This window comes from Rhincodon typus, chromosome 7 (genome assembly GCF_021869965.1).
Source record: "Rhincodon typus isolate 14 chromosome 7, sRhiTyp1.1, whole genome shotgun sequence".
In the NCBI taxonomy this organism is placed as follows: domain Eukaryota; kingdom Metazoa; phylum Chordata; class Chondrichthyes; order Orectolobiformes; family Rhincodontidae; genus Rhincodon; species Rhincodon typus.
Window position 1 is genome coordinate 3,563,881 of NC_063338.1, and position 23,674 is coordinate 3,587,554.

The window sequence follows — 23,674 nt, forward strand, 5'->3', positions numbered from 1 at the left end:
TTCTTTAACATTTTATGTGTATTTTGTTTTTTTAAGTGCACTGTACAGAGTTAATGAAGAAAGAGAGTTGCATGTAGGGTATAATATAGATGATACAGCCACAGAGTGGCCACCGAGACTTTATTGGATGTTGACAGCCACGTGCACTTTCCAATTGTGTCAAACATCATGGACAAACTAAGTAGTTCTATCCATCAGGTTTGCCACTGCAAATTTCAACATTTTTCTGTTCTTCCTCATTTTGTTGTTTGAAATGCGGTCCATTGGATACAAGTAAAAAAATGTGATTCTTGCACAGTCCAAAAAAAGATATTGCTTGCATTGGTCAGAAAGGCACAAGTTCCATGATGTAATGTCTTGGGCCTGTCAGGTGTTCAACCATTTAGAACCATCTGCACCAATTCTGGGAAACAAATGACAAACAGCATGAGTGATGAGGTGGAATACTGAACCAGTCACTCAGAGTTGGCTTTAAAAGCACCAATTTCCTATACACCACTGCTCTTCCTGAGAACTACAATACTCCCTCTTTCCCTCCAAAATGCAACAAGGCCAGCATTTATTGTCCATCCCTTAATGCCCTTGAAGTGAATTATTTGCTGGGCCGTTTCAGTGGGTAACTAAGAGAACAGTCATCACATTGTTGTGGTCTAGAATCACATGTAGACCAGATTAGAAAAAGATGGCAGATTTCTTTCCCTTAAAAAAAGAAAAAGGGCATTAACAAACCACGTGAGTTTTTATAATAATAAACAGTGGTCAGTATTTGTCGAGCTCTTTATTCTCATTTGTTTTGATTATCTACGTGGAATTCTAGATTACTGTTTCAGCTGCCTTCCCTTAATTCTGCACCATTCCTAATCACTGAGTCAGAATTGCCGAAGTCTTAACTAATCGTTTCATGGGAGACATCTTCACCACACCAATTGTGGAACTCATTGAAAATGCACATCACCACCTTCTGTGTAACAATTAGGGATACGTAATAAATGCTGGCCTTACCCTGTCACCCCTATCCTGAAAACGGTGGAGAACATCTCATGCAGACCTTGCCTCTTGACCTTGCTCAAGTAATTTTCACATTTAGAATGGTTAAAATGTTACACATCCAAACTATAGAAACCATACAGTGCAAAAAGAGGCCATTTGGCCCATTGAGTCCACACCAACCCACCAAATAACATCCCAGCCAGATCCAGTACACCACTTTATCCCTGTAAGCCTACATTCACCATGGCTAATCCACCTAGCCTGCACATTACGGACAATTTAACACAGCCAATTCACCTAACCTGCACATCTCTGGACTGTGGGAGGAAACCGGAGCACCCGGCAGAAACCCATGCAAACATGGGGAGAACATGCAAACTCCATTCATAGACAGTCACCCAAGGCTGGAATCAAACCTAGGTCCCTGGTGTTGTGAGGCAGCAGTGCTAACCACTGAGCCACCATGCTGCCCTTATAATTAAGGTTGACACTTTCATAAAACCAGTTTAAACATTTTCTGAAGGCACGGGTTATTTTGAAAACTGCCACAATTAAATGTGATGTAATCCCATTGTACAGGAGCCTAAAACAGTCCCACTGAGCAAGAATAGTGGCAACTTTCTGCACCAAGACCAAAACTAGTTCTATTTATTCCTCCCACTCATGTCTCTGTTTGTCCCAATTCTTAAAAAAAAGTATCATTCAGGCTATTTGTTCACTCAAACAGGACTGTCTGGATCTTTATTCATTAATGGGATGAGGGCGTCACTGTCTATGCAGCATTTATTGCCCAGAGGGCAGTTGAGAGTCAATCACATTACTGTGGGTCTGGAGTCACATGTAGGCCAGACCAGGTAAGGATGACAGTTTCCTTCCCTAAAGGACACTAGTGAACCAGATTGGTTTTTCCCTGACAATTGACAATGGATTCATGGTTATCATTAGATTCTTAATTCCAGATATTTTTATTGAATTCAAATTCCATCATTTGCTGTGGCAGGATTAGAACCCAGGTCCCCAGAATGTTATCTGGGTCTCCGGATTAATAGTCTAGCAATAATATCACTAGGCCATCACCTCCCCTCACAGATTTGCAGAATAAAATGGCAACAGGTGATCAATTGGTGCACAGTAAAACAAATCCTGCTACCACTGGCAAAGAAGAAATTGTGAAAATTAAAACAGGCAACTAAAAGTAAACAAGCAAATGCATACCATGGGGATCCATTTTAAATGGACATGATGTGTTTGACAAAAGCTGCCAAAAGGAAACAAAAAATTAATAACAGAATAGAAAGAAAGATTCCAAAATAAATTTGAACAAACTGCAAAAGATGACACAACAGAATTATGGGAGATGCCCAAGTTTGTTCAAACACCTACCCTCATAGTTAATGCACCCGTTGGGATCCTCTTGACCTGACAGTAGTTGTTCTACCTGTTCCTCTGTCAGCTTCTCACCTGGTGGACAGAACAGGTCACTGTATTAAAATCTCCTTCAAAGCAAACAATGCCCTTCCTCACACAGTTTCAGTCCAGTGATTACAATCCTACAACTACTTTCCCCATTCCCAGATATATTAAAAACAGTGCCTTGGCAATATGGAGGTGTTGCATTTCAATGTCCAAAACAGGCCAGAAAAATAAAACAAAAACAGAAATTGCTGGACAAACTCAGCAGATTTGGCAGCATCCATGGAGAGAGGAAGAGTTAACACTGAGGTCAGTGACCTTCTTCAGAACTCAGTTAACTCTGGTTTTTCTCCATAGATGTTGCGAGACCTGCTGAGTTTTCCAGCAATTTCCATTTTTGTTTCACATCTCCAGCACCCACAGTCCTTTGTTTTATTCCAGGAAAACAAAAGCCTTGCATTACAGACTGATGAAATTCTCAGCAACAGAAGAAAACTGGCGCACAAAAAAAAAGTGAGAATGAAACGTGTTTAAAACAAGTAGATCACACAAATTCCAAACTCACAGGAGAATACAATGCAAAAGTGACCTGCTCACTGAGCAGGGTCGCAGGTGAAATTTCATAATGAGCAATGTCTAAATCAGGTTACATAAACATCCTATGACATAGAAGCAGACTATTCAGCCCATCATGTCTGCTCTGCCATTTAATGGGACCATGATAATCCTTCGACTCCACTTTCCTGCCTTTTCCTCATAACCCTTGATCTCCTTACGGATTTAAAGTCTGTCTGTCTCAGCCTTGAATATACTTAATGATCCAGCCTCAACAGCCTTCTGTGGTAAAGAATTCCACATATTCACGACCCTCAGAAGAAATTCCTCCTCACCTGTCTTAAATGTACAACCCTTTACTCTGAGATGATGCTGTCTAGTCCTAGACTCTTCCACATGGGGAAACAACTTCTCAGCATCTACCCTGCCAAGACCTTGTAGAGTCTTGTGTCTCGATGAAGTCATCTATCATCCTCTAAACTCCAATAAGTACAAACCCAACCTATTCAACCTCTCCTTACAAGACAGTCACTCTACACTTGGCATCAGCCTAGTGATTCTTCTCTGGACAGCCTCCAATGCATATCTTTAAATTTAAAAAATGGCCAAAAAATATTTAACAGTATTCCAACTATTGTCTGACTACTTTGTTGTTTTGTTTTACAAAACCTCTATTTTTATATTCCATTCTCTTTGAATGAAGGCCAACATTCCATTTGTCTTTCCTATTAACTGAACTTGAATGCTAGCTTTTTGCAATTCATGGGCAAGGACTCCCAAACGCCTCTCAAAAGCTGTAACTTTCTGCCATCTTCTTTGAATTATTGTTGTCACATACTGTAATACAGTGAAAAGTGTTGTTTTGCGTGCTATACAGGCAGATCACATCATACAAAATACATCAGAGTAGCAGAACAGAGTGCAGAATACAGTGTTACAGCCACAGAGAAGGTGCAGAGAGAGAGATCAGAATTAATATTTTTGAGGTCTGTAATATTCAGCTCCTCTATTCCTCCAACCAAAATGCATAACCTCACATTTTCACACATAATATCCATTCACCAAGCTTTTGCCAACGAACTTAACCAGTCTATATCTCTCTGTATACTTTGTCATCCTCAACACTAGCCATCCCATCAATTGGTGTCATCTGCAAACCTGGTATTGTACATTCACTTTCTTGATACAAGTCGTTAATATGTACTGTAAATAATTGTGGCCCCAGCAATGATCCTTGTGGCTCACCACTAGTTACAGTTTGCCATCCTGAAAATGGCTCCTTTATCCTAACTCTATCTTATAATTGTTAGCCAATCCTCCATCCATGTTAATAAACTACACCCAGCAGCATGGATTCCTGTCTTATTTTGTATCCTAATGCTGGACATTATCAAAATTCAAATATGTTACACTTACTGGTTGCTCTTTATCCTATTTGTTACCTCCTCAAAAGAATTCTATAAATCTTTCAGGATTAATTTCCCCTTCATGAAGCCATGCTGACTCTGATTGACCATACGGCATATGTCTAAATGCTCCGCAGTTACATCCTTCATAATAGACCCTAATAGTTTCCCAATAACAGATGTTAAACTAACTGGCCTATACTTACCCGTTTTTATTTATTTCCCTCATTCCTGAATAAAAAGATATTATATTGGCAGTTTTCTAATCCTCTGGGACTTTTTCAGAATCTAAGGATTCCTGGAAGAGTATTACCAGTGCATCTACTATCTTTGTAGCTACTTATTTTAATATCCTAGGATGCATCCCATAACATCCAGAGGAGTTACTGGCATTTAGCGCCATTAGTTTCGCTAGCATATTTTCCTCTAGCGATAGTAACGATGTTTGTTTCCTTCCCACCTTTAGCCCCTTGACATATTTCATATTTTTGGAATGCTACAAGTTTCCTCTACCATGTGGGCTGATGCAAAGAATTTGAGTCACTGTTCCCTAGGAAATCTTTTACTGATATCATTTATTAAACTTACCTCAGGTCCAAAATAGCCTGATCCCCAGTTGGATAATGTTCAACATAAAGTTCTAGGAAACTTTCCCAAATAAACTTATGAATTCTTCCTCATCACTACCTTTGCCCATTTGACTTTCCCAATCTACACAAAGATAAAAACCAAGTACTTCAATGCAATGCCTCCCAGAGGCTCCAACACAGACCACGCTGCATGGCTCCAAGAGGCTTCAGAACTTCCCCAGTTGGCTTTGGCACCTCCTGTTTGCTGTTTGAAACACAATTAGATCGGATCATGACTTATCAGCTTTATTCACCCTTCTTCTCTGTATATTACTCGGGGGCCTCTTATTTTTATTTCATTGGTTGTTCCTCAATCCTCATCTTTTGCTATGTATTTCTGCTGCCTTTTCAGTGTTTGCTTTCTCATTTTCTAATCCATCTCTTACATCCACCTCTCAAATGCCTCCGTAAAAGTCATTAAAGAGGTTTGGAACACCTGTTCCATCAGGTATTCAAGATCCCATGCCACTGGAGCAGGGAGCTCCCTCAGTGTTTCACCACTTACAGGTTCCCTGGCCATTTACTGGAAGAACTCCACAGAGGCCGGTATCTGGTCACCAAGTCACCTTTTATTTACACGTGGGGAGTCCTTGACACTGATCCAGCTACCCCAGAGTCAACTCAGAATAAACAGGACGTCCTTTACTCCTGTTTATCTGTCAGCCAGGGCCCCCTAATCAGGCCAAATTAACAGCCCCAGTCAGGGATCTCATTCTGTGAAGTCCACCTGGCTGACCTTGTTGCAATCACTACATTTATCTCCTTACTTTTTGAAGAGGTAACAGAGTTAATAGGAGAAGGCTGTTGATATGGTATACATGGACTTACAAAAAGTATTTGATATAGTGCCACACAACAGACTTGAGGAATGTTACAGATCACGAAATGGGACGGTCAGTAGCAGATTGGATACAAAATAGGCTAGGTGATACGGAATAGAGAATAATACTGAATGGGTATGTTTCAGATTGGAGGAAGGTTTGCAGTGGACCCTTGCTTTTTTCAATATAAAATTGTCTAAGTCTTGGTGTGCAGGGAACAATTTCAAAATTTGCAGTTGACAGGAAACTTAGAAGAATTGTAAACCATGAGGAAGAACAGTCTAGAGTTCAAAAATGACATAGACAAGTTGGTGGATTGGTGGCGGGTGAGTTCCAATGAAGAAAAGAGAGAGATCTGGCTTTCAGTAGCACAAACATTGATAGACAGTAAAATTGGGAGTACAATTCTAAAGTAGGTGTAGGAGCAAAGGTATCAAGGTGTATATGAGCACAGATGATTGAAGGTAACAGGACAGATGGAGAGGGCAGTAAGTATACAGTGCTCTCAGTTTTATTAATAGGGATATACAGTATAAGAGAAAGGGGTGGTTTGAATTTGTATAAGGCCTCAGCAGGAGTATTATGTACAGTTGTGAGCACAACATTATGTGAACAATGTGAAAGCATTGGAGAGACTGCAAATGTTACTTATAAGAATTATACCAGGAATGAGAAACTTTAGTTATGAGGATAGATTGAAGTAGTTAGGATCGCTCTCCTTACAGAGAAGGAGACTGAGAGGAGATCTGACACAGGCTTTCAAAATCATGAGTGGGCTGGACTAGTGAATAGGAAGAAGTTATTCCCACTTGTTAAAAAGGAACAAGAAAGAGAGGACATTAAATTTAAAGTGATCAGCAAAAAGGAGCAAAGGTAATGTGAGAGAAAAAAAATCTTTTTCCCCATACAGTGCGTAGTTAGAGTATGAAATGCACTGCCTGAAAATGTAGTGGAGGCACATTCAATTGAGGCACTGGGCGATCATTTGAATAAAAATAATCTGCAAGGGTATGGGCAGAAAGCAGGAAACTGGCACTAGGTAATAATGCTCATTTGGAGTGCTGGCATTGGGGTCACGATGTCTAATTGGCCTCTTTCTGCACCATAACAATTCTGTGAACTTTATGGAATCTTGCTGTGCAAAACTGACTGTGATGTGGTTGGATCTCCTGGACCAATACAGAGATATTCCTTGACAATTTTTTTTATTAAAAGAAACCAAATGAAGGACAAATCCCCCATCCAATTCCTTCACATGGAAAGCAGGCACATCCCAATTTTAGGAACATTTAAGTGGAAAAGTTGTGTTGGCTGCAACAGGTTCAAACAACAATAGCAAACATGGAGTAGAATCTCAACAAGAAACATAGATTTAAAAATGCAAGTAATGTTCCTAAATGCTAAAATTCAGTTTTGCTCAGGATGGTTTTGCCTTTATGGTTTATGATCGCAGTTAGACATTGCATACCCAGTGTGGCCAGAACGTGGCGAAGTTCAGCCCCCATCACAGTGCCGTTGCCCTCCTTATCAAAGACGCGCAGACCCTCAACAAAGTCTTCATAGGAGCCCTGGTCCTTATGGTTGGCCATCGTCTGGAGCATGGGCAGGAACTGGTCAAAGTCAATGAATTTATTGACCATCTCTAAAACAAAGGCAGCAAAAGATGAATGCTACAAAGCTCCGATAGTCCCCTCATAGAACAATGGTTCTTAATAAAAACAGAAAAAAAAAAGCACAGATGGATGCCATTGGCCAAAGCCAGGGACCTACCCTCGTGGCTGGGGTTGTTCAGGATCTTTTTTACTTCAGCGTTGGTTGGATTCTGGCCGAGAGCACGCATGACATCTGCAACCTGGCTGAGGGAAATCTTGGAATTGCCAGTCCTGTCAAACAGGAGGAATGCCTCCTTAAAGTCTATGGAAGAGAGAACATAACACTGACGAACATCACAGAACGGATAAAACAAAAACACTTGTAAAGAAAATCTGTGATAGCACTGAAAGCACAGATCCAGTCCCACTGCTGTACAATTCAGATTGAATTCAAGGGTTTAGGCTATAGATGCCACATGAAGGAGAAAATTAGTGTAGAAACTAAGCAAGAGGAGCCATAGTAAATGTATCGGACCATGTGCAAACTGTTCGCTTGGATTTGCATATTCAAGTCTATGTTTTCACCTTTTAAGGATGACCAAAGATCCTCCTGGTGAAGTGCAGTCTGGGAGTGGAAAACAAGGGAAAGAATCGTGAATAACAATACCCAGATGTTTCATCATGATTCAGTCAAAGATACGCAGCTATTTATGAGCAAACCCAGAAAACAAAACGTGGACTGGCTAAAGTTAACGTACGTCAGCTCTGTATATCTGACTACTAGCCTGCTGCCTGACAACTGTTCTTTCTACTTATTTAGCGTTTTTTAAACTCCGTCTGGTGCCAGGTCCATTAGAAACATAAGCAGATTCACTCAGAAGATCACTTACGCAGCCTTCAAGACTGACTGTGACCTTTAACATTTCCTATGTTGAGGGGTTCACTCAGAACAGAAGCAATGACTCTGTGGGGCTAACTGAACCATGAAGCTCCCACTGCCACCAAGGGACCAGTGGGCACTTCCCAGGCTGGGATGGTTTAACCAGCCGAACATCACTTTAAACACTTTTTAAAAATTTGATCAGTTTAATTGCAAAAGGTGAATTTTCTGTTCAGCATAGCACTTATCCAACCGTACTAACCCCCCACAGGGGTTTTTCTGTGACACAAACGGGTCTGCGAAATCTCTCAGACCCTAACCGTGCCCATATGACAACCGCTCTGCCCTCCAACCCTGGTGGTTCTCCCTGTCAGCACACAATCGCATTTTATACCTTTCCAACAAGGAAAATCAACAAAAAAAAACTTAACAACCACAGCACCCACACAGAGATAGTAGGAACTGCAGATGCTGGAGAATCCGGCACCCACACGCCCAGCATTCTCCAACACGCGCCCTCCCCGGACTCCCGGGGCCCCACACAATTTCCACCCACACATTCCTAGCACGGTACACATCCCGTTCCTTCCATACACTGCCCCCGCCCTCAGACGCCTCAGCCCCACCACCCAAGGCCTCGGTCAGATCTGGCACCTATTCAAACCAACCTGCAGGACTGATCCCTTCTCCTCGGGACTGACCGATCCACTCTCCCTCTCCCCCGGGACTGACCGAACCCCTCCCCGAAACCGACCGATTCCCCATCTCCTGTTCCCCGGGAGTGACCAATTCCCCCCACCCCCACTCCCCGAGCGGTGTTCAGGAACAGGCCTTCCTGCTCCCACTCCCCACCCATCCCGGTTACCACTCGGGGTGGGGGAGAGAAAGTTGGGTGGGGGGAGAGGTAGGGGGTGGTTGGTGAAGAGCCGCTGCTCACCTTCCTGCTGCTCCGCACTGAACTCGATCTGAAAGAGAGAAAGAGAGAAACCCAAACGGAGATAGAGAGAGGGAGGGTGGAGGGAGAGGTGACCACCCCCGGGCGCCGCGCTGGTTCCCCCACCCATCGATGGAGCCAGCCTCCGGGGCTCCTGATCAAACACTTACCCGCCACCTCGTCTGCTGAGAATGACTGCAAGGCAAGAAGAAAACAGAGATTGGAAACATTGTAAAGGCACCGAGAGGAGGAATGAGTGAGTGAGTTAGTTGGGAGGGAGGGAGAAAATGAATGAGTGAATGCGAGGGAGGGCGGGATGAGTGAACGAATGAATGAGGGCGCGAGAGAGGGAGCAGGGACACCCACCATGGCTGAGGATCCGCAGGAGCAGCGACAGCGAGGACAAACTCTTCCTCCTCACAGACGGTGCTCTCCGAAGAGCCCCTTCGCCTCCTATTTATGTGGCTGCTCGGCTGCTGGGGCCAGCGGCATCAGGTGTCGGATCCGCCCGGACCCTCCCCCTTCTCCCGAGTTCTTTAACTTTCTTAGGGCACGAAGACGGCGGCCAGAAATACACCATCACCCTATTTTGGGACCAAGACTTTTCAGGCAGCAAGAAGCCTGCAACGTGTCAGCACATTCGGCCGGAAAGTCTCTGCTCAGTCAATGACCTCCAGCTGGAACTGTCCTCCTTACATTGACGCCTCAGCTCAGTCAGTGACTCCCTGCTGGAACTTTCCTCCTCACATTGACCCCTCAACTCAGCACTGATTCCCACTTGGCAGGGTACCCCTTGAGGAGGGCCTCACTCTGTGAAAGGCGCCCGATAAATATGCAAATAATCCTTTCTGTAAAAGGATTTAAAGCATTTTTACGGGGTATTATTTATATCATGTTACAGGATTCAATATACCGTAAAGCAGGAGTGCGCTCTCCCTCTCCTTCCTTCACACGTCATTCGCCTTCTTGCCATACCCTCATAAACTTAAGTGATAACCTGTTCAGCTCTACCTCTGACCCCCTAGCCTTCTCAGGACTTTGGAGGAAGAATCTCAGATTTCTGTAACCTTCTAAGTCAAAACCTGCTTTCTGATAACATTCCTAAAATATGTACCTTTACTATAGAGGACTGTTTAGACTACATACATGGTCTGAATAAAATCTGCCACAGTGTTAGAAATTAAACAGTTATTGAAAAAACACCAATGAAATTAGTTGTCACTTCAGATTCCTAGATCTCTTGGTGTGGAAGAATTGAGGACTGAATCTGAGCCCAGCATTGGATGATAGGTCACACCATCACAATGGGCTGTCTGTGAATCGCCAATATCTCCTAGTGTCAAACACACATTATGGAGGGCTGTTGTGGAGCAGTGGTAGAGTCCCTACCTCTGGGCCAGAAGGTCCCAGTTCAAGTTTCACCTGCCCTGTATGTGGGTTATAACATATCCAAATGGGTTGAGTAAAAATAACTAAAACTCATTCTGAGCAGGTAGTTATTTCAAAACACTACAAAGGCTGCACTTCAGCCAACAGCCCAATGAAATCCTTGGTGTAAAACTGGAATACTGCTTTTCAAGAAGTAGTCACCTCTTTGAATGAATGAAGTATGTGTTCCACAGAAGTGTTTGAAATAAGGACAAGCATTGTAAAATCTGGGCTTTACTGGACCAAAAGTCAACATAGATCAGTGAGTGCAGACGTGAGCGGGATTTGAAGTGAGTCTGCATATGGGCAGTGGAGTTCCAGATGAGCTAGAGTTTACAGAAACTGCTCAGCAAAGCATCAAAGGAGGCTGTTCAGCCCATTGTTCTTATGCCAGCTCTTGAGAGTTATTGAATACCTCCCACAACCCTTGTCTGTTCATAATGCAAACATTTCCTTGATAAAAATATATCTTTTTGAAAGTTAATATTGAGTCGACTACTCCCAAGTTTTCACTTTTTCAGAGTATGCAGCACACAAAAATTTTCTCATCTGCCCTCTCTTCCTTTTGGCAAATATGTTAAATCTGTGTCCCTTGGTGACAGACGTCCTGCCAGTGGTGAAGTATCAAAACATTACAAAATATGAAGCACCTCTGTTAAATCTTTCCTTAATCTTCTTTGTCTAAGAATGATCCCAGCTTTTCTCCATGTAACTATTCTAATATAGCCTCCTCTGTACCCAACGTCTTTGATATATGTTTTAAAGTGTAGTACTTGTTGTTTAAGGCAGTCATTACATAGACGAGATGACTCTTTACACTGCAAGTGAAGACCCACCCATCAGGTTATAAAGAACTGTTCCAGGAAGAGCCTGAATTCCTTTACCCCCCCCTCAGAGATTATTATGAATTAATTAAAATCAATTACTTTAGATGTCAGTATTTTAATATCCCAGATATTCTGGACAAGAGTTCTGACCACATACTACCTCCTTCATTCAAGTAAGCCCAATTACACCTGTGTAACATTTCCCAGCTTCCACCTGCCTCAGCTCCTTTCATCAAAGGAAAATACCAAATATGATTCTTCCCTAGAACAGAAAAAGAGTCACACCAGACTTGATATGTTAACTCTGTTTCTCTCTCCAGCATTCTCTGTGTTTGCCTCAGCTTCTCTGCTGATGAAACATTTATCGTTATATTTTGTATCTCCAGCCCAGCCTACTTCATTGTTCTCTGAGCTGGTCACCCATCAACCACATGCTTGTGGTCATCAAAACCCCTGTTGCCTTGCTGTAAACATCATTAACCCACTGTGCCTCCTCTTACTATCCTATGCTGGCTGTTGATCCTGCCAATGCCTTAATTTTAAAATTCCTATTCTTGTTTTCAAATTCCTTCTTCCCTCCTTCTCTCCCTACCTGTGTAACCTCTTCCAGTTGTTGCACACGCAGGTTTGACACAGAACTCCATGTTAGTCTCACAGAACTACAAATAAATTACAGCACAAAGAAGGCCATTGAGTCCAAAAGGTCCATGTCTGTTTTCAGCTTCAGACCAGTAGCCCCCACTGTACACCGTTAAACCAAAACAGCATATTCTTCTGTTCCTTTCTCCTCATGTATTTGTCCAGCTTCCCTTAATTAAGTCTATTTTATTTGCTTCAGTACTCCATGTATTGACGAGTTTGATATTCGAACCTCTCTCTCTGCAAAGAAGTTTGTCCTGAATACCTTGTGCTATATTAGCGACTAAGTTGCATTTATCATAGAGTCCGTACAATGTGGAAGCAGGCCATTTGGCCCATCAAGTCCGCACCAACCCTCTGAGGAGCATCCCACCCAGACCCACCCACTCTACCCTGTCCCTGTAATCTGCATTTCCCATGACTAATCCAGCCAGCCTGCACATCCCTGGACACTATGGACAATTTAGCATTGCTAATCCACCTAACCTGCACATCTTTAGATTTATGAGAGGAAAAGGGAGCACCCGAAGGAAACCCACGCAGACACTGGGAGAATGTGCAAACTCCACATAGACAGTCACCCAAAGCCAGAATCGAATCTGTGTCCCTGGCACTGTGAGGCAGTGCCACCCTTATCAGCCCCTGGTCTTGCACCATCACCCCTCCACCCCAATTGATAACAAATAGAAACTACCCTAGGTAGCCTATCAAACACATTCCTAAGTTTAAAGACCTCAATTTGGTGACCTTTGGGAAAAAAACAGTAAAACAAAACAGAAAAAATACCTGAGAAATCTATGTACTGCTTGGACTGGAATTCCATTTTCAGGTATTCAGACCAGTTTACTGTTTTTTTCCTGCTCTCAATCCTTCTCTTTTACCAAAAAAAAAATCTGTCGTTATAAATTATTTTGCAGCTTCTGTAGTTTCTCTTTGTAATGTGGAAACTAGAGTTGAGGATAGTTTTCTAAACATATTTTATCAAACTCCATTGAAGCTTTAACATAACTTCCCTACTTTAAGCTTCTTCCTGGATCAAACAGAATGTCCAGAATTAAAATACTGGAAGTATTATAGAACACAGAGCAGTACAGCACAGCACAGGCCCTTTGGCCCACGATGTTGTGCCGACCTAGATCAAACTAACCTGCACACCCTGCATTTACTATCATCCATGTGCCTATCCAAGAGTCGCTTAAATGTCCCTAATGTCTCTGACTCTGCTATCACTGCTGGAAGTGCATTCCATGCAACCACCACTCTCTGTGTAAAGAACCTACTCTGTCATCTCCCCTATACCTTCCTCTAATCACCTTAAAATTATGCCCCCTCATAATAGCCATTTCTGCCCTGGGAAGAAGTCTGTAGCTATCCACTCTATCTATGCCTCTCATCATCTTGTTCACCTCTATCAAGTCACCTCTCATCCTTCTTCGCTCCAATGAGAAAAGCTCTAGCTCCATCAACCTTTCCTCATAAGACCTGCCCTCCAGTTCAGGCAGAGTCCTGGTAAATCTCCTCTGCACCCTCTTTAAAGCTTCCACAGCCTTCCTATAATGAGGCAACCAGAACTGAACACAATATTCCAAGTGTGGTCTAACCAGGGTTTTATAGATCTGCAGCATAACCTCGTGGCTCTTAGACTCAATCCCCCTGACAATGAAATCCAACACACCATACATCTCTTAACAACCCTATCAATGTAGGTGGCAAGTTTGAGGGATCTATGGACATGGACCCCAAGATCCCTCTGTTCCTCCACACTGCCAAGAATCCTGCCATTAACCCTGTATTCTGTATTCAAATTCGACCTTCCAAAATGAATCACTTCACACTTTTCCAGGTTGAATTCCATCTGCCACTTCTTTGCCCAGTTCTGCATCCTGTCAAAAAACCCGTTGCAACCTACAACAGGCCTCCACACTATCGACAACTCCACCAACCTTCATGTCATCGGCAAACTTACTAACCCACCTTTCCACTTCCTCATCCAAGTCATTTATAAAGATCACAAAGAGCAGGGGTCCCAGAACAGATCTCTGTGGAACACCACTGGTCACCAAGCTCCAGGCTGAATACTTTCCATCCACTACCACTCTCTGTCTTCTATTAGACAGCCAACTCTGTATCCAGACAGCCAAATTTCTCTGAATCCCATGCCTCCTTACTTTCTGAATGAGCCTACCATGGAGAACGTTATCAAATGCCTTGCTAAAATCCATATACACCACTTCCACTGCTATCCCTTCATCAATGAGTTTTATCACATCCTCAAAGAATTCAATAAGGCTTGTGAGGCATGACCTGCCCCTTAGAAAGCCATGTTGACTATCTCTAATCAAACTATGCTTTTCCAAATAATGATATTTACTGCCTGTCAGAATCCTCTCCAATAATATGCCCACCACAGAAGTAAGACTGACTGGTCTGTAATTCCCAGGGTATGAGTAATTTAGTTTGACTAATTAAGAATTATCCTCTCTTGGGTGTAAAAGTGAAGGAATCTAGGGATATGTGGGAATATGGGGTCAGGTCCAATATACAAATACACATAGCAGTAGACCATTCTGCCCTCTAACCTGTTCCACCATTCAATAAGATCGTCACTGATCTGATTGTAACCTCAAACCCAGGTTCCCAACTACCCCATAATCTCTCACCCCATAGATGACAAGAATCTATCTAACATGGCCTTAAAAATATTCAATGACCCCCAACTCCATTGCTAACTGAGTGGAGTGTTCCAAAAGTCTGTCTCTGTCTTAGTGAGAAACCCCTTACTTTTAAACTATATTCTTTAGTTCTAGCCTCTCCCACAAGGGAAAGTATCCTTTCAGACCCATCATGTCAAGTCCAAGATGATAACCTGCTGTTAGGAAGCTGGAAAGAAAACCACCCAACTCTGACAAACTCAAAAGTATTTAGCAGAAAAAGTAACTTTATCCACTGCTGATTCTTGAGTCTGAGTGATCTCTATAACTGTTGCACAATGGTCCCAACACCAGTCCTTGCGGAACATCTTTCTATCTTTTGTCAGTAGCTACCTTTGAGCCCCACTTTCTATTCCAAGTTTTTGTTGCCAGCTTGTTACTAGTTCTGTTACCTGTCTCCTGACCCCGCATCCTCTGACCTTAATCATGAGTTGACAGTGGTGCACTGTATTGAATGTGTCTTTTGAAAATCTAAGCATTTTATATTTGCCATATTACCCTTACCTACTCTTTCTGTTACTTTCTTTAAGAATTCATTAAGATTGCTCAAGTGAAAACATCCCTTTTATAATTTATGCTGTCTACTCTAGATTTCTTGGTGATCTTTATTTATAGTTTTGAGTATAAATTCCATTATCTTTCCTCCCATAGGCTCATGCAAACTGGTATGTACATCCCTGAATCTGTTATATATTATCTCTGAAGTATAGGAATCACCTTTTTTGTTGACCAGATTGTGTGGCTGTAATGCCTTTGTGAATGATTGTTTGTGTCTATAATGGCGCCAAACAGATAATCTCGCCCTCAAAATCTACCCTCTTGCTGCCCCAAGCACCCACGCCCCCCCACTCCTGCAGGAAGCCTCACCCCACTTTTCTTCAGCACTCTCTGTGGATTTATTCAAAATTTTCAGTGAGGGTAGAGAACAGATATGCAAAAGTATCCATCACATTGAATCTTACGCTGACATTTCGCTCAACAATGATATGGAAATTGGGATCTGAAACTCCTGTTAGAGCCATCCTTATATAGAGTGAAAGGAGCAGAAATTCTTTGCAGCCAGGAGGCTCACTTTACTTTGTTTCATAATAATTCGGGGCCTTGACACCCTGTATAGAGGTTCAGTATCAGAATATGCATTCTTTATGTGTGGCTTCAACTAGTACATCGTGAGTGCCAAGGATCACATAATGTTAGCAGAAGCAGAAACAGGGATCACACCAGTTTAACACACCAGTTTAAAAGGGAGTGATTTTCTGAGGTGGCGTGAGAAAGTGAATCCAAACATGTCCGTGGCTTTGGTGAGATTGTAGAGTGACCAAAGGAAAAAATGTATTTGATTATATTGTGCCTCAGCAAGCATGGTGGACTCATTTTAGACTATTTAAGATTCAACGTAGTAATGGCATATACAGAAGGTATGTGGGAGGATGAGATCTACATTGATTTATCAGTGTGGATGTGACTGCAGCTTGGCTATATAGCAACTCCATATTGCCAAGATGGTGACAAAACATGCCTGACTGTCTCCCTGTCTGTCAAAGTCTCTTGGCTTCCTGTTCAGGAGAACAGGTTTTACAGTGGTTGCAGCTTTCACTGAGTGCAGTGCATTTGCAATGTTCTGTTTCCATCTTCCAATTCTCAGCAGACCCTGTGACGAAGAAGTAAAACACAGGCACATTTTGATATCAATGAGCGGTCAACAAGCAAATCAGCAGCATGCCAAGCAATTGCACAATGCCATTAGAAAAGTGAATTTTCCATTGAGTTAAATGATATGAGACAGTTTGAAACAACAGCTGAGTTTGCAGACTAACCCATGTTAATGGAGAGACAGCAGCAACATGACTTGAGGGCTGAAGTTGGCATATGCACATGGTAATCATTTCAGGGTCTTAATTTAAACATTTTATTTTCACATACATTCATCAGAATGATTAGACAAATTAAGATAAGGCAGATGAGCAAGCAGTGAAGGAATAGGAGGTGCTGTTGTGGTGCTATGGTGTGTGCCAGGAAAGGGGATTGTCAAGAGCATCCACTTATGTTTAGATAATCTGAGACCAGAGGATAAATGTTGGTCCAGAGCAATGACCTTATCCAGCCTCCAGCTACAGAGACATGAAATAGACTAGTACAGTCCCAGAGTGAAGCAGCACTGGCACAATGATGGTCAATAAAGTTCTTAGACCTTGCCACACAAAGAATTTCACATCCCTGGGAGACAGTTTGGACTCAATCATTTGTCTTGTGAATGAAGTGATGAAGAAAGCTCTTCGCCAACAACCACTTCAACATTTCAACAACCACTCTTATACTGGATCCACACTGGGACTTACAACACAAGTGAGCTCACCCCACCCCTTTTCCAGAGGAAGCATCAATTGGCATGAAACATCATTCCCACTCTGCAACTGGAGCATTTTCCATTTACCAGATTTAAAACATGTGACAGCAACCCTTGCCGTGAGATGCAAATGATGGGCAGACAAGGCCAATAAGTTGATCGAGATCAATCACAATCTGTGGAGAAAACATTCCTACACTTCAAGATTCCCTCACTGAGTCTCGCTCAAATATACTCTCGTCTGAGCCTTTCACACATATACCCTCACTGAGCCTGTCACACATATATACTCACTGAGTCTCCATTACATTATATTCACATTCAGCCTCCTGCATATCTACCCTCAATGAATAACCCTAACCTGTATCCTTACTGAGTCTCTTTCTCATATTCTCTTAATAAACCTCTGTCACATCTACCTTCATTAAATGTCTTTTACGTATACCCATACGCTCAAATATATCATCTCTGAGCCTCCATCACATATACCTTCGATGAACATTTTATGTGTACCTTTGCTGTGCCTCACTCAGATCATGTCTTACATATACCTTCACTTTTTCTCATTTGCATATACCTAGCCTGACCTTCTTTCGTGAATACCTTCATGAGTCACTTTCACATATACCCTCACTTTAACCCTCTCATATGTACTCTCAATGATCTGCTGTCATAAAGCTGTATAGAGCCTTCTTCACATAAATGTTCACTGAGCCCCTTTTACATTTGCCTACAGAGCCTCCCTCATATATACCTAAATGACCTGCCCTCTGATATACCCTCATTGAGCTACCCTCCCGTATGCGTTCACTAAGCCTCTTACATATACACTCAGTTAGCCTCTCTTAGAAACAGCCTGACAGAGCCTCTCAGATATACCATTAGAACACCTCTCTTACATATCCCCATTGAGCCTCCCGCATATTTACCCTCACTGAGTAACCCTTACCCTTAACCTTAGTGAGTGTCTCTCAAATATATCTTCTCTGAGTCTCCATTACATGTACCATCACTGAAATTTTTTGTGTGTACCCTGGCTGTGCCTCACTCACAGATTGTCTCTTAAATATATCCTCACTGTTTCCATTTGCATATACCTGCCCTGAGCCTTTGTCACATATACCCTCACAGAGTACCTCTCAATATACTTTCACTGATCTTCATACATATACCCTCACTGAACCTCATAGACATATCCCCATTGAGCCTATCACATAAACACCCTCACTGAGATCCTCGCATGTATTCTCACTGAGCCTCTCATACATAGAGTCACAGAGATGTACAGCACAGAAACAGACCCTCCAACTCATCCATACCAACCAGATATCCTAAATTAATCTAGTTCCATTTTCCAGCATTTGGCCCATATCCCTCTAAACCCTTCCCATTCATATGCCCATCCAGTTGCCTTTTAAATGTTGTAATTGTTCCCACCTCTTCCACTTCCTCTGGCAGTTCATTCCATAAATGCACCACCCTCTGCATGAAAAAGTTGCCTCATAGATCCCTTTTAAGTCTTTCCCCTCTTACCTTAAACCTATGTCCTCTAGTTTTGAACTCCCCTACCCTGGGGAAAAGACCTTGACTATTCACCCTATCCATGCCCCTCATGATTTTACAAACTTCTATAAGGTCACCCCTCTGCCTCCGATGATCCAGGGAAAATAGCAGCAGCCTATTCAGCTTCTCCCTATAGCTCAAACCCTCCAACCCTGGCACATCCTTGTAAATCTTTACTGAATCCTTTCAAGTTTCACAACATCTTTCCTAAAGCAGGGCAACCAGAATTGAACGTAGAATTCCAAAAGTGGCCTAACCAATGTCCTGTACAGCTGCAACATGATCTCCCAACTCCTGTACTCAATGCACTGACCAAGCCTTCTTCACAACCCTGCCAACTGTGATTCCACTTTCAAGGATCTATGAACCGGCACTCCATGGTCTTTATGTTCGGCAATACTCCCCAGGACCTTACCATTAAGTGAATAAATCCTGCCCTACCAAAATGTAGCATCTCACATTTAAACTCCATCTGCCACTCCTCAGTCCATTGGCCCATCTGATCAAAGTCCCATTGGACTCTGAGGTAACCTTCTTTGCTGTCTACTACCCCACCAATGTTGGTGTCATCTGCAAACTTACTAACACTCACTCTTGTGCCCTCACTGAGGCCCTTACACATATACTGTCACTGTCCCCCTCACGCATATAGCCTCATTGAATGCCCCTCACATATACCCTCACTGAGCCTCTCACACAAATACCCTCACTGAACCTCTCACACATGTACCTTCACTCAGCCCCTCACACCTGCACCCTCACAGAATCTCTCAAACGTATAGCCTCACTGAGCCCCCACTCACATACCCTCACTGAGCCTGTCACATATATACCCTCACTGAGCCTCTCTCACACATATACCTTCACTGAGCCCCTCACATATACATTCACTGAGTGTTCTCACATATAACCTCACTGAGCCTGTCAAAAATATACCCTCGCTGAGCTTCTCCCACACATATAACCTACCACATATACACCTTCACTGACATGTCCCTGACACGTACCGTCACTGAACCTCTCATACATATACCCTTGGTGATCCCCTAACACATACACCCTCACTGAGTCTCACATATATCCAAATTGAGCCTCTCGCACAGATATCCTAACTAAGCATATCTCACATATACCCTCTCAACTTCTCTCACACATACAGCCTCAGTGAGCCCCTCCCCCACACACATATAATACCCTCACTGAGCCTGTTTCACATATATACCCTCACTGAACCTCCTACAAATATAGCCTCAGCGAGCCACCTGCACATATACCCTCACTGAGCCTCTCACACTTTTACCCTCACTGAGCCTCCCTCACATATACCCTCACTCAGCCCCATTCACTAATATACCCTTATTGAGCCTCTCACATAAACTGACTCACTGATATTCACACATTTACCCTTACTGAGTACATCACATAGATGTCCTCACTGAGCTTCTCACATATATACGCTCAATGAGCTTCTCTCACATATATAGCCTCACCGAGTGCCCCCCACATTTATCTTCACTGAGCATTTTACACGTATACCATCACTGAGCCTCTCTCACATATATATCTTCACTGAGCCCCTTACATACAATCTCACTGAATGGTCCTCACACATATACCTTCACTGAGCCCTTCACACGTATACCCTCACAGAACCTCTCATGCATATATGGTCTGAGCAACTCACATAAATGTCCTCACTGAACCTCTCACATATATACCCTCAATGAGCTTCTCTGACACATCTGCCCTCACTGAGTGTCCCCCACATATACAGTCACTGAGCCTCTTAGACGTATACTATCACTGAGCCTCTATCACACATATACTTTCACTGAACCCCTCACAAATACACTCACAAAGTGTTCCTCACATGTAACCTCACTGACCCTCTCAAAAATATATCCTCACTGAGCTTCACATACACACATACACCCTCATTGAACCTCTCATACATGTGCCCTCACAGAACCTCTCACATATATATCCTCACTGAGCCCCTCACACATATACTGTCACTGAATCTCTCACAGAAACACCCTCAACTGTGCCCCTCACAAGTATATTCTCACTGAACCTCTTGCACATACACCATCAATGAACACCTCTCACAAATACCCTCATCTGAGCCTCTCACATGGACACTCACTAAATGCCTCACAGATACCCTCACTGAGCCCCTCACACATATACCTCACTGAGCCCCTAACACATATTTACCATCATAGAACTTCTCACTAATATAGCCTCACTGGACCTCTCACACATACACCTTAAGTGAGTGTCTCTCACACATACCCTCACTGAGCCCTTCTCACATATACCCTCACTGAACCTCTCAAACATACCTCTTGAGCTTCCCTACACATGTAACACAGATATACCCTTACTGAGCCTCTCACATATATACACTTATATCTCACATATACCCTAAACTGAGCCCCTCTCACATATACCTTTATTGAGCCTCTCACAAAACACACCCTTCTCATATGCCCTCACTTACTGTCTCACATATACCCTCATTGAGCCCCTCGCATAATGACCCTCACTGAGAAACCTTTACATGTATCCTCACTGAGTCGCTCTCAAATATATCATTTCTGTGCCTTCATCACATCTTCCATCACTGAACATTTCATGTGTACTCTTGTTGTGCCTCACACAGATTGTCTCTTATATGTACTCTTATTTTCACTATTTGCATATATCTACCCTGAACCTTTCTCACATACACCTTTACAGAGCACCTCTCACACGTAACCTTATCTATACCCTCAGATCCTTACCCACTGAGCCACTTCACCTATGACTTCATGAGTCGCCCTCATATATAACCTCACAATGCCCGCCTCATATCTCCCCTCACTGAGCCCCTTACGTATACATTCACTGAGCCTCTCTTAGAAATAGACTGACAGAGCCTTTCACATATGCCATTACAACACTGGATCCACATATATCTCTCATATATACTGAGCCGCACCTACATATACCTTTACTGCACCTCCCTCATGTGTTTCCTCTCTGGTATGTAGTAGACTGAAAGTTAGGGGGTGTATTATTTATTAGTTTGTCCTGGGTGCTAGTCACTATTTAGACTGACTGCACATCGTTCTCTCACTGCACTCAGTGCCATTCCTCCTGACAATTCATTCGACTGAGGAAGGGTCACCGGACCCGAAACGTTAACTCTGCTTTTATCCTTCACAGGTGCTGCCAGACCTGCTGAACTTTTCCAGCAACGCTGTTTTTGTTCCATTCATTCGACTGGCTGCGCACCAGTTTAACCAGTGTAATCAGAACACACTGACTGGAGCAAGACAAGGCAGAAACGTTCAAGGACTCACAACTGTCAGTTTCTTAGGGCACGTTCTGCCTACAATGCAGCGTTGAGACCTGTCTGCTTTTTTTTTCTTTTTGCGGGGATATATTGCCTAGAAACGACGGACCCAGGGTTATAATCAGGAAAGACATGCTCCTAAATGAAGGGTGGTCCAGTTCCATTGCAATGGCCATCCTCTAAATGTTAAAAACACCGGAATACAGTAAAACTGAGGGGTGCTCGTTTCGTAAGGCTCTGGATGAAAACAAAATCTTGAAATCTTCCCGAGTTATTTTTTTTACTGAAACTTGGGAAAGTAAGAGTGCGAAAGTAGCGTGGGGTGCAGATTACTGTTCATGAAGCTCATAACGACACGGGCTGACAAGTGTGTATAGAATTGTCAGCTGCTCTGTCAGGGGACAGGGTGGCCGCACGAACGAGCCACAGAAAGCAGCAACATTCCCGTTTGAAACGTTAGCCGTGGTGTATTGAGTGTTGTTCCCATATTTAGTGATATTTCTGCAGCCACTTTGTCGCCCTGTGTGGTGGGCGGGGAGGAGAGCACTGAGCAGCCAGGGAGATGGGGGTCTGTAAGGATTCGAGCGAAGCTCAATCGGCTGCAAGGTGAGAACTTGGCAGATCCGGACAAGCGACAACCATAACAACACAAAAGCAAAACCTAATTTCAGGAAAATGCTCAATGGAGCAGATAATAAAGGCCAGCTAGCTCACTGAGCTCACACCTTTTATTGCTTGGCACTTGTCAGTCACTTCTTAATCTCCGCCACATGCATTTGTGAAAGGATGTTTGTTAAAAAGAGGACACCGGCGCACACACACACTGACTCACGCACATTCACACGTATTGACACACTGTCTCACACACACTTACACACGCATTCAGACTGAGGTATTACTCACCTTGACCGAGGACAGGTCGATGGCCGGCTGTTTGGGCTTGACTGGTTCCGGGGGTGGGGGAGCTGGAGCTGGAGCCGGAGCCGCAGCCGCTTTGGGCTCTGCTTTCTTTACATCCTTCTTGGGTGCCATTTAGGACAGAGGGGTGTGCGTGAGAGAGAGCGGGGGAGATGGTGGGAGGAGGACGCCTGGAGTCAAGCAGAGGTTGCTGGTGCGGAGCTGGGACACTGCGTGCCTGAGAGCGGGGGTATATATGGCGCTTTCTGATAACACACAAGGCTGTCACACGCGGTTCGATTGGACGGCGGGCAGGAAGGTGGCTACTCTGGCACGGCTATAAATGGAGCCGAGACCCTAGACCAAACCAGAGGAATTCTTCCTTAATGCTGTCTTCTACATTAAAAGCCCCCTCCCCTCCCCAACACCCCTCCCCCATCCCATAGGGTCAATGTGGTGATCTTATGTTTGGTTTGGGACCCTCTGAACCCCAGTCCGGATCTGCTGAACCCATACATTCCAGTGCAGTACCAGGAGCTGATCCGGTTTCACCTCGGCATTTGGGGAATGGGCGGGAATTCCTCGGTCTTTGGCGGACGTGCCAAGGTCCCTTCTTCTGCAGAAAGTGTTGATCAAGCAGCATTGGTCGGGGGTTAAAAATAAAAAGATAACGACAGCTTTCTCTCCCCCCCCACCTCCGGG

The 23,674-nt window shown here is 43.4% G+C and overlaps 1 protein-coding gene across 6 annotated transcripts; it reads right to left on the minus strand.

The window, feature by feature from the left end:
* On the minus strand, positions 1-23,213 carry LOC109916659 (myosin light chain 3, skeletal muscle isoform-like). 6 transcript variants are annotated; one of them, XM_048598709.1, is made up of 7 exons: positions 22,979-23,213; positions 7,992-8,031; positions 7,585-7,728; positions 7,283-7,456; positions 2,374-2,451; positions 2,206-2,248; positions 1-403 (listed from the first exon to the last, which is right to left on the minus strand). In XM_048598709.1, exons 1-6 carry the CDS (start codon positions 23,105-23,107, stop codon positions 2,220-2,222), a joined length of 594 nt encoding a protein of 197 aa, XP_048454666.1. In that variant the 5' UTR covers positions 23,108-23,213; the 3' UTR covers positions 1-403; positions 2,206-2,219. The 6 variants fall into 6 exon arrangements, with proteins under 6 accessions (XP_048454666.1, XP_048454667.1, XP_020371985.1 ...); XM_048598710.1 differs by lacking the exon at positions 7,992-8,031 and adding an exon at positions 9,224-9,251 and having other exon boundaries at positions 22,979-23,212; XM_020516396.2 differs by lacking the exons at positions 7,992-8,031; positions 22,979-23,213 and adding exons at positions 9,391-9,415; positions 9,587-9,917.
* Positions 23,214-23,674: the final 461 nt, after the last annotated feature.

Excerpts from the sequence above, each read along its gene's own strand:
- LOC109916659 (XM_048598708.1), bottom strand. The coding sequence starts at position 8,864 with ATGTGTACCGTGCTAGGAATGTGTGGGTGGAAATTGTGTGGGGCCCCG. Across the intron at positions 8,032-8,732 it reads GCAGTTCCTACTATCTCTGT|ACTGCACTTCACCAGGAGGA; the intron begins GTGGGTGCTGTG and ends TTCCACTCCCAG. Across the intron at positions 2,249-2,373 it reads CGGGTGCATTAACTATGAGG|CTTTTGTCAAACACATCATG; the intron begins GTAGGTGTTTGA and ends TCCTTTTGGCAG.